This window comes from Caloenas nicobarica, chromosome 1 (genome assembly GCF_036013445.1).
Source record: "Caloenas nicobarica isolate bCalNic1 chromosome 1, bCalNic1.hap1, whole genome shotgun sequence".
Lineage (NCBI taxonomy): Eukaryota > Metazoa > Chordata > Aves > Columbiformes > Columbidae > Caloenas > Caloenas nicobarica.
In genome coordinates this window covers 17,522,702-17,537,027 of record NC_088245.1, presented here as the reverse complement: position 1 = coordinate 17,537,027, position 14,326 = coordinate 17,522,702, and the positions used below count along the sequence as shown (strand labels likewise).

General features: G+C 35.9%; 1 protein-coding gene across 3 annotated transcripts in view; it reads right to left on the bottom strand.

Annotated features, from left to right (window-relative positions):
* The window catches only part of TBC1D22A (TBC1 domain family member 22A), a 164,505-nt gene that overhangs the window by 128,752 nt on the left and 21,427 nt on the right, over positions 1 to 14,326 (bottom strand). For 2 of the 3 annotated variants that reach the window (XM_065657979.1, XM_065657988.1), the window contains exons 5-7: positions 11,771 to 11,841; positions 5,960 to 6,088; positions 4,936 to 4,998 (exon numbers count right to left, since the gene is read on the bottom strand). In XM_065657979.1, the coding sequence (XP_065514051.1) occupies positions 4,936 to 4,998; positions 5,960 to 6,088; positions 11,771 to 11,841 (263 nt within the window). The remainder of the gene's footprint in view (positions 1 to 4,935; positions 4,999 to 5,959; positions 6,089 to 11,770; positions 11,842 to 14,326) is intronic. The other variant, XM_065657994.1, reaches the window with a different exon arrangement.

The window sequence follows — 14,326 nt, the reverse complement described above, 5'->3', positions numbered from 1 at the left end:
CAGGTTCAAAACACCTTTATCTAAAATGAAGCATTTTATTACAAAAATCAAATTCCAAGTTCAGATAAGAAATTAAAACAGCTTTATCAACTCTAATGAAAAACCCTTTGGGAACAGACTCAGATACCACCAAGAAGAACAAAAAGCCTGGAACACTGACATGTGGAAACTGAAATCAGAAGACCTTGAGAGCTTTATCCACGTATCATGTTGCTGATCTTCTGATTGGCTATTTTTTTCAACTCTGTCACCTCCAATCTCTTCACCTCATTCTAAGTAACATTCTGCTATTAGCTGTATCATTCTAAATCTCTGCAGCATCAAAAATTAATATGTACAAAAAACATCTTAATATCCACAATAATAGTCCTGCGCACTATGCCACCTTTTGAAAGCTGTCTGTGACTCATACGCTGACTCCCTTTCCTTCATAGCTCTTAAAGCCATCTCACCTCAAGAAAGGGAAGGTGACCGTTGCTCATCTGGGCCCAGCAACATCTTCCCCCTGCCTAAAAGGGGCCAGCTCTAGGAACAACGCAAGGACCCATCTGCATTGAGCCCTGGGAAGAGAAGGGATCCCTGTGAGGATAAGGATGAGGCCATGCTAGGGTAGGGCTCCAAACACTCAGACAGGCAGAGGAAGAAACAAGGGAGAAGTCAGATGTTACGACCCTCCCTTGCCATTTGCACTCGTCTTTCTAAGATGACATCAAGCAAGTTGGGTTTGGCTCTCTTAGATCAACAGAGAGCAAAGGCAAAGACATGGCAGCCCACCCTCCCAGAAGCCCACCTAGCTCATCAGGAGAGCAGTGGGGCTCTACAAACATCTAACACATGAAGATCCTGCAACTCTGTCAAGTTCAGGATACTGATGGATCTTCCCAGATTTCCCCATATTCCACCTACTGCTGCTACCCACTCACATTCTTATTCTTCTGTACCTCAAGACCACGCATTCTCAATTAACAGATTATTAAAATACGCATTTGTTTTACTCTTTTGTGTGTGTGTTAATCAGCTGTCACGTGTCACCACTTCAACCTTTATATCATTTTTCTTTCTGTTTCCTTACTACTCACTTGGGAAGAAAAAAGGGGTTGGAGTAGGAAAGATGGGTGGGATAGAGTATGGATATTTGGGGGAAGGGCTGGAGGGAGCTGGGTTGTCACATTGGGGTTTTGTGGGGTTTTTTTGGTTGTTTTTTGGTTTTGTGGGGGTTTTTGTTGTTGTTTCTGTTTGTTTGGTTTTTAAACAAGAAGCAGCAGCAATCTAGCTGTACAATGCCTTGATCACCCTGATGAGAAGTGTGTCCATCTGCTTTATGTGGCTCAATTGCGATTGTTATATGCCCCAATTTACTAAACATTCAAACCAAAGAGACATAAGTATGACTGGCAAGCAGGGATACTGGGCTGTATGCAACGGACTAAATTAATTTCAGGAGTAATTCTATGTTACTTGCAAGAGCAATCACAGGTTCTAAAAAGAGGGGATTTAACGTATATTTTAAGGCAATGTTTAAATGCACTTCTCTAATGAAGCATCACAAAAACATACCTTTGGACAAGTTTAACAAATAACTAGAAAAGAAAACAATGCTGACATAATAAAAAAATATTTCCAAATGAGATCTCAGTAAATCACATTACATGAATATGGTACCTGAGCAATGTCATTATCTGCCAAAAGATAACTAAAAGGGAAAAATACCTAAATAATTTCACATGTTTAATGACCCCACAAAACTCACTGAAACTGCATGCCAGATTCAAACTTCATTGAATAATATTTGCTACGGAAGTTCTACAGACATACCGGATTTTACCAAGCAACATGTTACCTAGACGCAATATTTCCTTTTCATTTTAATTATTCCCAAGGAATAATAAGAGAAGTGCTTTATTCCGGGATTGTTGACTGTCAGCATTTTCATTAAATCAACCTATTTTCAGATTAATTATAATTCAGCTATTAAAAAAAAAAAATCTTTTAACTGTGACTGCTTGTTAAAAATACTGCATTAATATCTTTTTCACATAAATATACTCCCCAAATTCCCAAATAAACTCTTTAGCTCTAAGTTAATCACTCAACCAAAAAGGGCCTGTAACTATCCTGTAACTTGAATTATTTTCAATGTCTTATTATAGGACTGTTTCCCCTATACACTAAGTATTTAACAAAAACAACGCATTTCAAATGTTGGAAAACCTTGACCATATCTTCTTCATCAATACGAGTTTACTCTAGCATTTCTAACTGTATTATCTGTGGTTAATACAAAGTTATGTTCCTACAAACTATTATCAAGTTTGCATTTAGCCTAAAGAAACATATTAACCATCTCTTAAAAGCAGTCATACAAATGTATCTTGTCTCATGCATAACACAATAAAAGACACAACCAGTCCAATACCCTACTATTTCTATTTCTGACAATCTCATTATTTTACTAAACAACACTTTACTTCAAAATATTCTCCAAAGCTTGTCTGTCTTAGTATGATTTGTATTAAGTTACTTGACATCTCATCCAAATGATTTGGTTAAAAGAAAGGACATTCAGCATGTTCTACAGAAGATGTTTACTTGGAATTTCTATTTTAAAGTTGTTTTTACAATTGTTCAGCTAATTTTGAAGTAAATACACCACCTAGCAGTCAATCTTAAATAAATGCTTTGTACTTTTCAATCTTCCTTTAAAAACAAGAACATACATAGACTCTTACACCATTAGAAGTTAAACAGCTTCTAATTTCTCCTTCATTAAAACACGGGAGGAAAAAACATCATTTGGTGGTATATTCACCCAAATGAAGAACTACAAAAACGCAATCATTGTACAGCACTATACCAACTAGTAGGAAGAAAATTAACCATATCCCAGCTGAAACCACGACAACACCTGAACCATAGTCATGTTCATTTGAGAACAGATGATCGTCATTGAAACTTTAAGAACAGTTTAATCATGCAATGCAAGTAAAAAAAAACACCCATCCCCAAAAAGTCACCACTTCATGTTGAATCCTCAAATTATTTGACTATTGCTGATACAAGTTCAAGTATTTCTTTCCTCTTACAGGTATATGAGTGTTCTTTCTGTAGCCATTTTTTCATTAATACTTATCTCTAATTTCATTTACTGGCTCATTTCTAGCTACAAATGCTGACACATCTCATTCATTTCTTTAATAGTTTATTTCATGCTGCTATTTTTTCCCTTCTCGTCCTTTTCTTTTTCTTACTTTACTCTTCGATTCATACCTAGAAAAGCCCAAGTAAATCACCCATGTGCAGAAAGCAGATGGAAAACAGTATTCTTATACTATTTTCTTTCAAAAAACTGTACTAAGCTATTTCTCCAAACTGACTTTTCCAGCACATGTGGAGAAGCATTTACATTAAAAAAATAATTGCAAAAGTAGAAAAACAAATGAAAGATTTTTAAGTGAATTTAACTTTCATACCATCTAATGAACTATCAGAAGATGTTCTATGTGGCTTTAAAACGATACCAACAGAACCTACATGGAAGTATATTTGAAGATCTAACTAGAACCGTTAGAAAGGAGAATAAATCGAAGGATTAAAAGACATAATTGAAAGATTATTCACACCATCTGTCCTATTTACAACTTATATACTTTACAAAGAAAAGTCCCTGTGAGATTCAATTACCCAACAAAATACACCAACTTGATTAACATATTTCTCATTAATTGACGTGTACCTGCTATGGTGGTAAAAGAATTTAAATAGTGTACTCAACATATAAGACTTACAAAGAAGCAAAATCAAGTAAGGAACACAAGCTACAAATAAACAGAAAGAATTTCCCAAGTGGAAGACTCTGATAAGAACTTCCAGACCGTGAATGATTTTGAAAAACACATAGAACCATGGGAACGATGCTTAGATTACTTCAAAAAACATATTATTAACAACATAAATAAAAAGCAAAAATGAAAAAAACCACAACCTTAAGAACCAAAGGAAAAAAATGACAGATTCAATGCAGGAGATGAAGGAGATGCCTTTCCTTTTACCACTCAAATTTACACTGTACTGGGTACCTTTCCATGCAGTTAGTATCTTTTCTTAGCAGCTAGCACGGTCTTTCAGTTTGGATTTATTATGAGAATGAGAGCGCACCCTGGGAGATAGTTAACGTTTTCTTCCAGTAGTTTTCCAGTGTTTGGGATTTAGGATGAAAAGAATGCAAGAACTCGCTGATATCTTGGCTGTTGCCAAGGGGACAAAGGGCTTCCTCAACTGTCCAGCTACATGTGTGAGGTAACAGGACAGCGCCAAGACTGACATCCAGGTTAATCAACAACATATTCCATACCATGAACGTTATGCTCCATATATAAGCGGGAAGTTGCTGTGGATGGCCCTTCTTCGATGGCTGCTGTCTGTGAGGGGTCCAGCTCCTGCTCTTGCTCCCAGTGCCTGACTCCCATGACTTTCCTACAACTGCTGGGATCTTTGTGTTTCACTGGACTCGCTGTGCTCGCAGCAGCCACCTTCTAGTGCTCATTGCTGGGAGCGCACATTCCAGGAGCCAAGTATTGCTCCAAACATTTATATAGCTTTGTGTATTTTATTATAGTTACACTATTATTCACTCCTCTATTATTGTTCTATTAAAACTGTTTCCATTTCAACCCATGAGTCTTTCCTCCTTTTCCCTTCCTTCTCCCTAGGGCAGGAGAAGCAAAACAAAGCAGTTGTCTCCTGTTTAGCTGCAGGCCCTGAGCTGAACGGTAGCCCATTCTTAGTCTATACCTACATATCCTTGTTTTTTTGACTTTTAAAAGCTAGTTCTGAAGTCAAAATAGCAAGTGTTGTCAAACTAATTAATAGCTAATGCCATGATATCAGATTCATTAAAAAATTTCTATTAAAAAAAAATTCTTTAGACATTCTTACCTCTGTTACTTTGGGCTGCAGTCTTAAAACTTCAGGACTCATGCGTGGGATATCTATGTGGATCTAATTAGACAAAAAGAATACTGTAAGAGGAACCAACAGTACTTTTTAAACAACACAACAGTTAAAACTATACTACAGTTTCACAGTATTAGTTACAATCCCATTGTATCGCTATTTTTAGAATAACATGGATTCACTGTATTTCAAAACATACAGCCAAATCTTTAAGACACTGTTAATCTATCAATAAGGTAAAATAAAAACAAGATACACTTTGTTTTCACAATTTAGGATCCTTAAATAACATTTTGATTGTTTGCAAATTATAGTCGTATTAGCAATACTCATTACCTCAGCATAATTATGAGTAAATATATAATACTGCTTCTGTAAAGTCATTCAGTTGACACTATCCTGTATACTTCCTGCTACTAAAGACCATGCTTGAGGGTGAAAGAAAGATCTCACCTGCTTCTGCCCTAAGGAAGGCTAAAGTAGGATTGCTTAGTCTATACATGGTGATACAAACTATTCATTTTAATACAAAACTTGAAGAAAAGTTATCTGCTTATCTGAGTGGGCAAGAAAGTTTGACGTGCCTATGTTTACTGCACACCAGACACAGTTTTGACTTCTTCAGCAGAAGTATGGAGGCTGTAAGAAACAGTCACTGCTATACTTACCCTGTACCATCCTCACTCCTTTGAAGGAGGGTCTGAGCAGGAGACGAAAGACTTGAAAACCCTGCTATTCTTAAACGGAAAACCATGGCAACACCAAATGGCAGCATCACATGGCATGACTAAAGCCAATATTAAAAAAAACACCCACTAATTTTGCATTTCAGACCAAAACATTTCATATTTTCACTTCTGGAATGTGGAAAAAAAATTGACTGGAGAGCTATCTAGCAAAGAAGATTAAGGAAATAGAGAAAAACCATAGCAAACTTCAAAAATAATATATTCAAGTTCTTTAGCAGATGTCCTGTAGGTAAAAGTCACTTCAATAGGTGTTCTACCTGTCTATAGGTGTCTTGGTGATTTTCATCATTTCTGGAGTCATAGTATTGCTCAACAAATGCAAAATACTCTTTGCGTTTTCTTTTTAAAGTGCTTTCTCTTCGGTCCAAATTTGCAGGAAGATAGCCCTGGAAAAAAAAAAACACCACCAATGAAATGAAAAGGATTTTACTCTTTGCTTTACAAAAAGCACTGCTGGCATTTGATTATATGTGACAGAAAATCTAATAAACTGATGTAGTGCCATGCAGTCCTACGTGAATCTGAATAATCTTTTAGTAAATCAGTTTTCTAATCATTCCAACGGATACAAAAGCTTAGATATAAACACTTTACTAAAATCAGCTTTTTAAGAAAAAGTTTGAGGTTTTTCCACCTTTAAAAAGCTATTTCTCATAAAGAATTCTATGATGATGTTTTCCTTCTGAGAGAAAAGCTCAAATAAGTTCAGATAAATGTAATTCTATATGAGTTCATTAATTTCTGCATTCCTACGTGGCCATTATTGGAGCCATTTTATTAAGTTTTTAAACCAAATGCATATTATCTCAGTTGCCTTCAATTAGGAATGATATACTTTAGCAAATATGTTTAAATTATGGTTAAACTTGTAATACAATGGAGTGTTAATTCAAAAGCTTTAAAAAATATTCTAGCTACTTTATTTCGCTGTTACCGATGAGAAAAAATAATTTCAAGCTTTCATTTCATCAACAGGTTATTAAAAGTTTCATCACAGAAAAAGACTCAACACCAGCAGTGACTGTGATCTTAGATATAAGAACACTAACTAAACATTTCTTTAGATGTTTCCCAAAAGCTATTTATGAATATTATCTCATTTTCCATATGGTATGGACACACTAAGGAAGTCCTGTGTCAGATATGCAGGATTGTACACTGTTGTATTAAGTACACAGGGTATCTGAATGGCTCTTCATTGAACTCATTCATATATCTGAAAACCCCTCTCCCCCCCAAAAAAAAAAATTTCATTCTCATTTCCTTCTTCTGTCCAGTTTGATCCCTACTTATGGCATCTCAGTCTACTTTCCATTTAAAAAAAAAAAAGCTCAGGTTATACTATTGCAGCATTTTAACGGAAAGAAATAAAGATTTTTATTAAATGTTCAGTTTATATATAAGGTACACTTACTAGAAACATCATTATTCAAGTATCTGGCTACCAAAAAGTTTCCTGAACATTCAGAAATAATTAATGTATTTTTGTAAGCAGCTTGATTTCAAATAATTTACAGCAATATCCCATAACACCGCAAAAAAAGCTAGTTCATATTTTACATACATGGCAGTCCTGAAAAAATACTTTGTATAAGAATTATTCTAAAGATAGATGGCTTTGAAAGAAATCTGGATATCCAAGACAGTATAAGAAAAATCTACTTATTGTATCATTCACTAGCCAAGTCAAATTAAAATATTTCTTGGCAATATTACAAAAGCTCTCCTTCCACAATACCATTAGTATCGTGATAGCTGTTAATTAGTAAAACAGAGAAATGAAATTTATGTCAGATTTAAGTTTCCTTAAAAAAAAAAATCCTTATAACATCAAAAAATCCTGTACTAGAAGTGCAGCATATTTTTTGCACTTACACAATGAGCCACAGCCACCCCAAGTAACTAATGCAAATTCTGTGCATTTAACTACAAAAACAGCTTTCTTATTCACTCCTAAGCACTACAGGCAAAAATGGAAGGGGTAAACCTAATATGATAAAATTGCTAATTACGCAATAAAAGTAAACACACTAAGTATACAGGTTTCACTATTCTCCTGCAACAATCCCACACCATATCCCATTTCTGTAACTTCTGTCTTATTTAATTTTTAGGGTAAAATAAGAAATACACGCCATACTAAAACATCAAGATATTTTTGAAAATCTCTCTATACAAGAACAACTTAAAATGTTATTCCCATATATGTTAATTTCTTAGTTTAGGATGACAACAGAATAAGTACAAACCATATTGCATTCCAAATACCTTAACACATATTTGCTTTGGCAAAACTGTCTCTTTTACGATGTACTGACTTGCATCTGGTTCCAGCTACTTTAAATTGCACCAGCTTAACTTTTGCCTCAAGACTCAGTCTGACATTTAATATCCTGTCCTACAGTTTTGTATTAAGTTTAATATTGAATTCTGCCTCACGTTTATTCTCAACAGTTGTGAGGTTTTTGTCTTTTTTTTTTCCTGTAGGATATCTTAGTTCCATTAGAAAAGAATTCATTTGTGAGATCAAATGTGATTGTTCAAAGGATACCAATATTTTCTCAGCAAGTCTTTTTGCCATTATTCAGTTTCAACAACTGAAGTAATCTTTCAGTTGGACATGTCTTGTTTCCTGTTCACTTTATAAATTAGGTTCTTTTGAAAAGTTGGAAAGGTTTGAACATATCATCAGGGAATAAATTGGTGGAGACTTTAATCCATTTACTCATTAATTTCCTCCAAAGGCTTTTGCAATCATATCTTTAGTTCTGTTATTCAAAAGAGAAGTGAACCAGAACAGTTCTGCTCACAGTTTAGGTAAAGTATACCTAATGTTTTTGCTATATTTTAAAAATAAATCACATAATTTTTTAATGTACTGTTACCAGTAGACATACTCTCGTGGTTTTGGCTGGGATAAAGTTAATTTTCTTCACAGTAGCTGGTATAGTGCTGCGGTTTAGATTTGGTATGAGACCCATGTTGGCAACACAGGGATGTTTTAGTTACGGCTGAGCAGTGCTCACACAGGGTCAAGGCCTTTTCTGCTCCTCACACCATCCACCTGCAGATGGGCTGGGGGTGCACAAGGAGCTGGGAGGGGACACAGCTGGGACAGCTGACCCTAGTGACCAAAGGGATATTCCACACCATATGATGTCATGATCAGTATGTAAAGCTGGGGGAAGAAGGAGGAAGGGGGGGACATTTGAGTGGTAGCCTTTGTCTTCCCAAGTAACTGTTACATGTGATAGAGCTCTGCTGTCCTGGGGATGGCTGAGCACCTGCCTCTCTGTGGGAAGGAGTGAATTAATTCCTTATTTTCCTTTGCCTATTCACAGTTTTTGCTTTACTTATTAAACTGTCTTTACCTCACCCACAAGTTTTCTCACTTTAACCCTTCTGATTCTCTTCCCCATCTCACTTGGGGGGTGAGCGAGCAGCTGCATGGGGTTCAGTTGCCAGCTGTATGCAAACACGTTAACATTATTAACCTTCTGACTATGTAATAAATCTCAACTGTTCAATTTTTTAAATCATATTTTAAAAATTCCAGCTTCACTGCTGATTTTACAAACAAGACAATCACCTTCTGCATCAGATACTATTAATTGTACTCAGTTCCCCAAATAAGTCACAGTTTGGGCTTTTTAAGTAAGACTGCTGAACAATTCCAAAACATCCAGTGCCAATTCAGCTCTAAACTATGCTTTGGTTTTTTCGGGTTTCTCGCCTTTTTTGGTTTTGCAACTAATGTTTAACCAAAATAGTTTTGCTTTTATACACTTATTTCCCCAATAGCTCCCAGTGGACCTTACAGCACAAACATTACCCTCTCTTGCCTGGGATGTACATTAGCAGTAGGTAACATGTTTAAACAACTAATGTGCCTTAAAAATTAATTACCATTAGAAAAAAGCCTCAGAGTTTATGACCACAAATACTGAAAGCACTTTTTCTTCCCCACTTCAGAAAGAAGATGAAACAAGCTGCTGCCTTACAGTATAGAAAACTATTGATTACTAAATGACCTGTCTTTGGGTTTCCAAAACACATTGTGGACCACTTGTGGATACAAAATCATGGTAAGAATTACACAAAAGCTAGAAACTTTCAAAATATTGCTATTTGGTCACAGAAGAAAAAAAGCAAGCCACACACTCTTTCGAAAGTCTCTTACCAAAATAAAAGAAAAAAAATCCACTTAATTATTAAAGTAAAAGCAAAATAACCTGAAGATGGGTTCTCTGCAGAGGTATGGCAAGACAGGCAAAGATAAGAATTCAAATGGAATGGATCCTGAACTGGAGTGGTTAAAATAACAGAGTAAGGAAGCTCTACAGTTAAGAATTTCTCTAGACTGGGAACCTCAGAAATACTAAACTAAAATCAACTTAGGGAATGAAGTTGAAGCTCATGGAAAGTGCGTGCTCTTACTTGAAAGTACGGAAGTGGCCACAGTTAACTTTTGCATAATTCCAATTCTCTTAACCTCAGTTTTAGTCCTCCGATTCAGAACTTAACCTATCCTTATGCTATCGCTTACTGTGTTTCAAAGTCAATTTTGAGTTGGCCATAATTTTTTTACTTTGATTGTTTTAAAACAGGCATCCTAAACTTCAAGAGGAAAAAAAAAAAAAAGCTCTTTTCATTACCAAAATCTGAGACAACTTTGGAAACAGAACTAAAATAAATTGTACACTGCACATGTAATTTCAGTTACAGTAAGATATTTGAATATCCACCATTTAGAAGCTGCATCTGCATTTAGCATTAGAAGTAACTAAGCTGAAAATTTAGTAGAACCCATCAGCAAGAGAGACTCTTTCAGTCACTGGAAATCAGTCTCAATCTGAAGTAAATACTTCACATTCCCTGCTGAATTATTCTATAAAAAGCAAAGCTATTTAAGTCTACTCTCTGAAAAATTCAATAGTGTTAAACTGTTGTGTGTATAACTCAGAATTTTAAACAGTTCTTAAATGCATGAAGATTTGCTGATAAAGTGTCTTTCATAGCCTCTGGAGAGCAGACAGCATGAGATTTTTGCTTCTTTTTAATACAAACATCTTCACAAGTTCTTCTCCGAACCACAGGCAGACAAACAACAGCTAAAACGCACCACCATTTGCATCACAAGTATTATAGTTGAAAAGATTGACATAAAATATTCCTATGAGGAATACATTTTATTTTTGCAGACATACCTTTTTAAGTATAGTGTAAACACCAAGATTTTAAAAATCCAGTTCTGTAACATCAAACCCAGCAAATCCCATATTCCTGCAAGCCTGTCTCTGATGCCCGACTGAAACATCTCCGTGTGCTGTTCCATGATATCTCAGTCAACCTACTCCCACGCTACTGCTGCTGCAAAATCCTCTGACCACCAGGCAAAGTTCAGAAAGCTCAGGCAGCCAAAAACTCACACTACAAAAAAAGCGATTAGCTTTATAATGAGCTTGTCTCCCTGAAGTGACTCACAGGTCTGACATCAGGAGAGCCAATGCCACAAGGTAACTCACCACAATGGTTCGCTTTTGTTCGTCTTAAACCGTTATAGGAAAAAAAAATGGTCAAAAAACCAGAGATCCTATCACAGCTTTTGCTCAGTACAGTCTTAATCCCTTCTTGTAGTTACTGTAACGTGAAGTCAGAATGAAGCCTTCCATAAGACACCAACAGCTGCATTTCCTCTACTGTGTGCCTATTTTCAAGAAAACTGTAAGAACGTACTTGTCTTTGAACTCTCCACCATTCCATCAAAATCAGTTGAAAGAGGCCACTGTTATCACATAAGCCTTTCTTTCATAGAAAGCCAGGCTGAAAAATAAAGATATACAGCTGACATGATTTACTACTACTTCTCATTCTCCTCCTTTCAGTTTGACAAATTAATCTTGAAATTGAGGAAAAAAAAAAAAAAAAAAAGAACTTTCATTACAATTCAGCAACAAGACAATGTTTTCAAGTATAACTGATGGATTAGAACTCAAGCAAAATTATTTGCAATGCCTGAAATAACTATTACTACTAAATACAAAGGAAAAAAAAAAAATACAACTTACTGAAAGAAGCTTCCACGCAATTGGACGAACCCGTTTGGGAATGCCAGACCAACTCAATTTCCGTAATTCTTCTATTAAAAGAGAAGTATTTTGTGAGAACTATGGAAACAACTATCAATCAATATACACAGATATATTCAAATCAGCACACAGATGTCTACAACAATGATGTCTTCTTATAAACTCCAATGGAATCAGAATTACATGGCAATTCTACCAAATTAATAAAATACTGGATAATTACTATTCATAGGTATACATATGACAATACCTACTGAGTGCAACAAGGTAACTATTTTTTAGTATACATGCCTTGTATTAACATTCAAGAGATACTCAGCCAATGTATAATATGCTTACACAGATCTTAATTAAAAATGAGTTAGAGAAACAATGATCTTTTATGTCTAAATCCAGAGTTGAATCCCGTGCCTTTTTGTCTTCATTGCTACAGAATTTTTTTTTCTCTCACTTGGCAACTTACTGCTGAAATATATTATTCTTCCAGCGCTTTTTGAGATACATATGAATGGTATACAGTATAAAAAGTCTGGAAAAGCAGTTGTAATATACTAGAGTTTAAGCAAAGTATCAGCAGCATAACCATGTGCTTCCAAAAAACATTCAGAAGCTCACAGTACTTCTGCACACTAAAGGTGCATGGGTGGAAGAAGCACAAAAGCATGCTTATACACATAACTCCAAAGACTTTGGTGATATCCCAATAAATTCCTCCCTTATTCGTCATCTCAAGGAGTTGATAAGCACTGGAAGAATATAGGATGACCAAAAGATCAGTACCATTAGAAAAATACAGTACTACTAGAGACCAGTGTGAAGTCTCAAGCAATGAAAACAGAACTTGTGCAGACTAAAAACACTGAATGAGGGTGAAGTTTCAATTGAACTACGTGTCAAGCTGGCACAACAAATACACTTCATCATGAGTGTGCTGTCACCGCAAACAGGAAGGATTCAATAGGAAAGAGATGTAATAAGCAACTGAAATTCTCCAATATTAAATAACTGACTCCTGAATTTCATTGACACTAAATAGAAAATGGCACCCAGGACTGTCCACTCACAATTAAAACTCAGGCTTGGGCACAGAGATGCATTAAGTGCAACAGCAGAGACTGGGTGCTGATACACCGAAGACAGAAAACAAAAAGCAGTTATAAAGCCAAAGAGCTATGGGATGTCCTGAACCCTGGAAAAAAGGCACTAATGGATTCTGAAAAACACACAAGAATATCTGTGACAAAAACCACATGCAAACAGCTGTGCCATGACAGCGCAAGGCTGGGGTACAAAACACAGCGGGACAGGAACAGGCTTCACTAAGGAATTTCAAATAAGAGCAGATGATGAAGTAAAAACCAAGAAATAAGATTTTTATTAATTTTTTTTTTTTACATCAAGAAAAGATTAACAACAGTCTGCTACTTCAAAACAGAACAAAAGTGTGAGTACATTACTATTGAGAATGGGCTTTTTGCCTCTTGGAGATTGGTTCTCTAGAGAGAGGGTTAGGGTTTGAGGAGCTTTGAGGAACTAATTTTTCATGATGGGGAGAGAGGAGATGGTGAGCAGCAGAATGAAGGACACAGAAATTATGTTATCCTGGCATTAAATGATCATCTTTAAAAGATCTTGATATTTGGCCTTAGACATTTATCCAAGGAATTCCAGTTAAAACAAAATAATTGCATTCCAAAGAACAGAAACAGACAGCTTCATAATACATGTCCGAGATCAAGAACACTGCTGCAACTAAAAGGCAAAGTTATAAATTTCTATGTTACATTTTTAGGTCATAGAAACTTTAGCAATTTTCCCAAAGCAAGCAGAAGATGAATCCATTAATCTGATTTACATGCAATTTGAATTTTCTAGTCTACAAAAGCAGACAAGATACAATTCTAGTGTTAGAACTATATTCTAATATTACAACTATATCCAAATTTGGTATTTCCAAAATGTTTATCCAGGCGCTGCTGTTCTTGTAACACAGCACCTACTTAAGTGGCCCCAGTCCTCTCCTCCATGCAAAGGCACTGCCTGGACATTTCCCACACAACTCTCCCTTCACTACTCATGAAATCCAAGCATCGCATCGAGTGCTGTCTATAACTTCTGTCAGCTCCTCACGCTGTTGTTCGGTACGTTCAGCGATTTCTCACGTCTTCTCCAGTAGCTCTCCACACCCTGGGGAGCTCACTCAGCCTCCCAGCAGGGCAGTCAGCAGCTTAGATTTTTGCCTGCAGCCCCAACACATCTGCAACAAGCTTCAATTCCACCCATGATTCCATGTCAAGTAAATCCCCAAGCTAGCAAGCACTAAATCAGAAGAATATCACTGGTTATATTCTTCTAAAAGCCCAAAAGGCAGGAATCTGTCAGAACAAGTAAAGGCAAAGTGAGCATATAATACAAACACCACCAGAAAAATGGTATTTTGTATAGTTTATGAATATTTTTTTTAAAAGAGAGAATATCTGCCTTAACTAAACTTATCTACAAATTACATATGTATTTCTCCTCCACCCCAGCTCC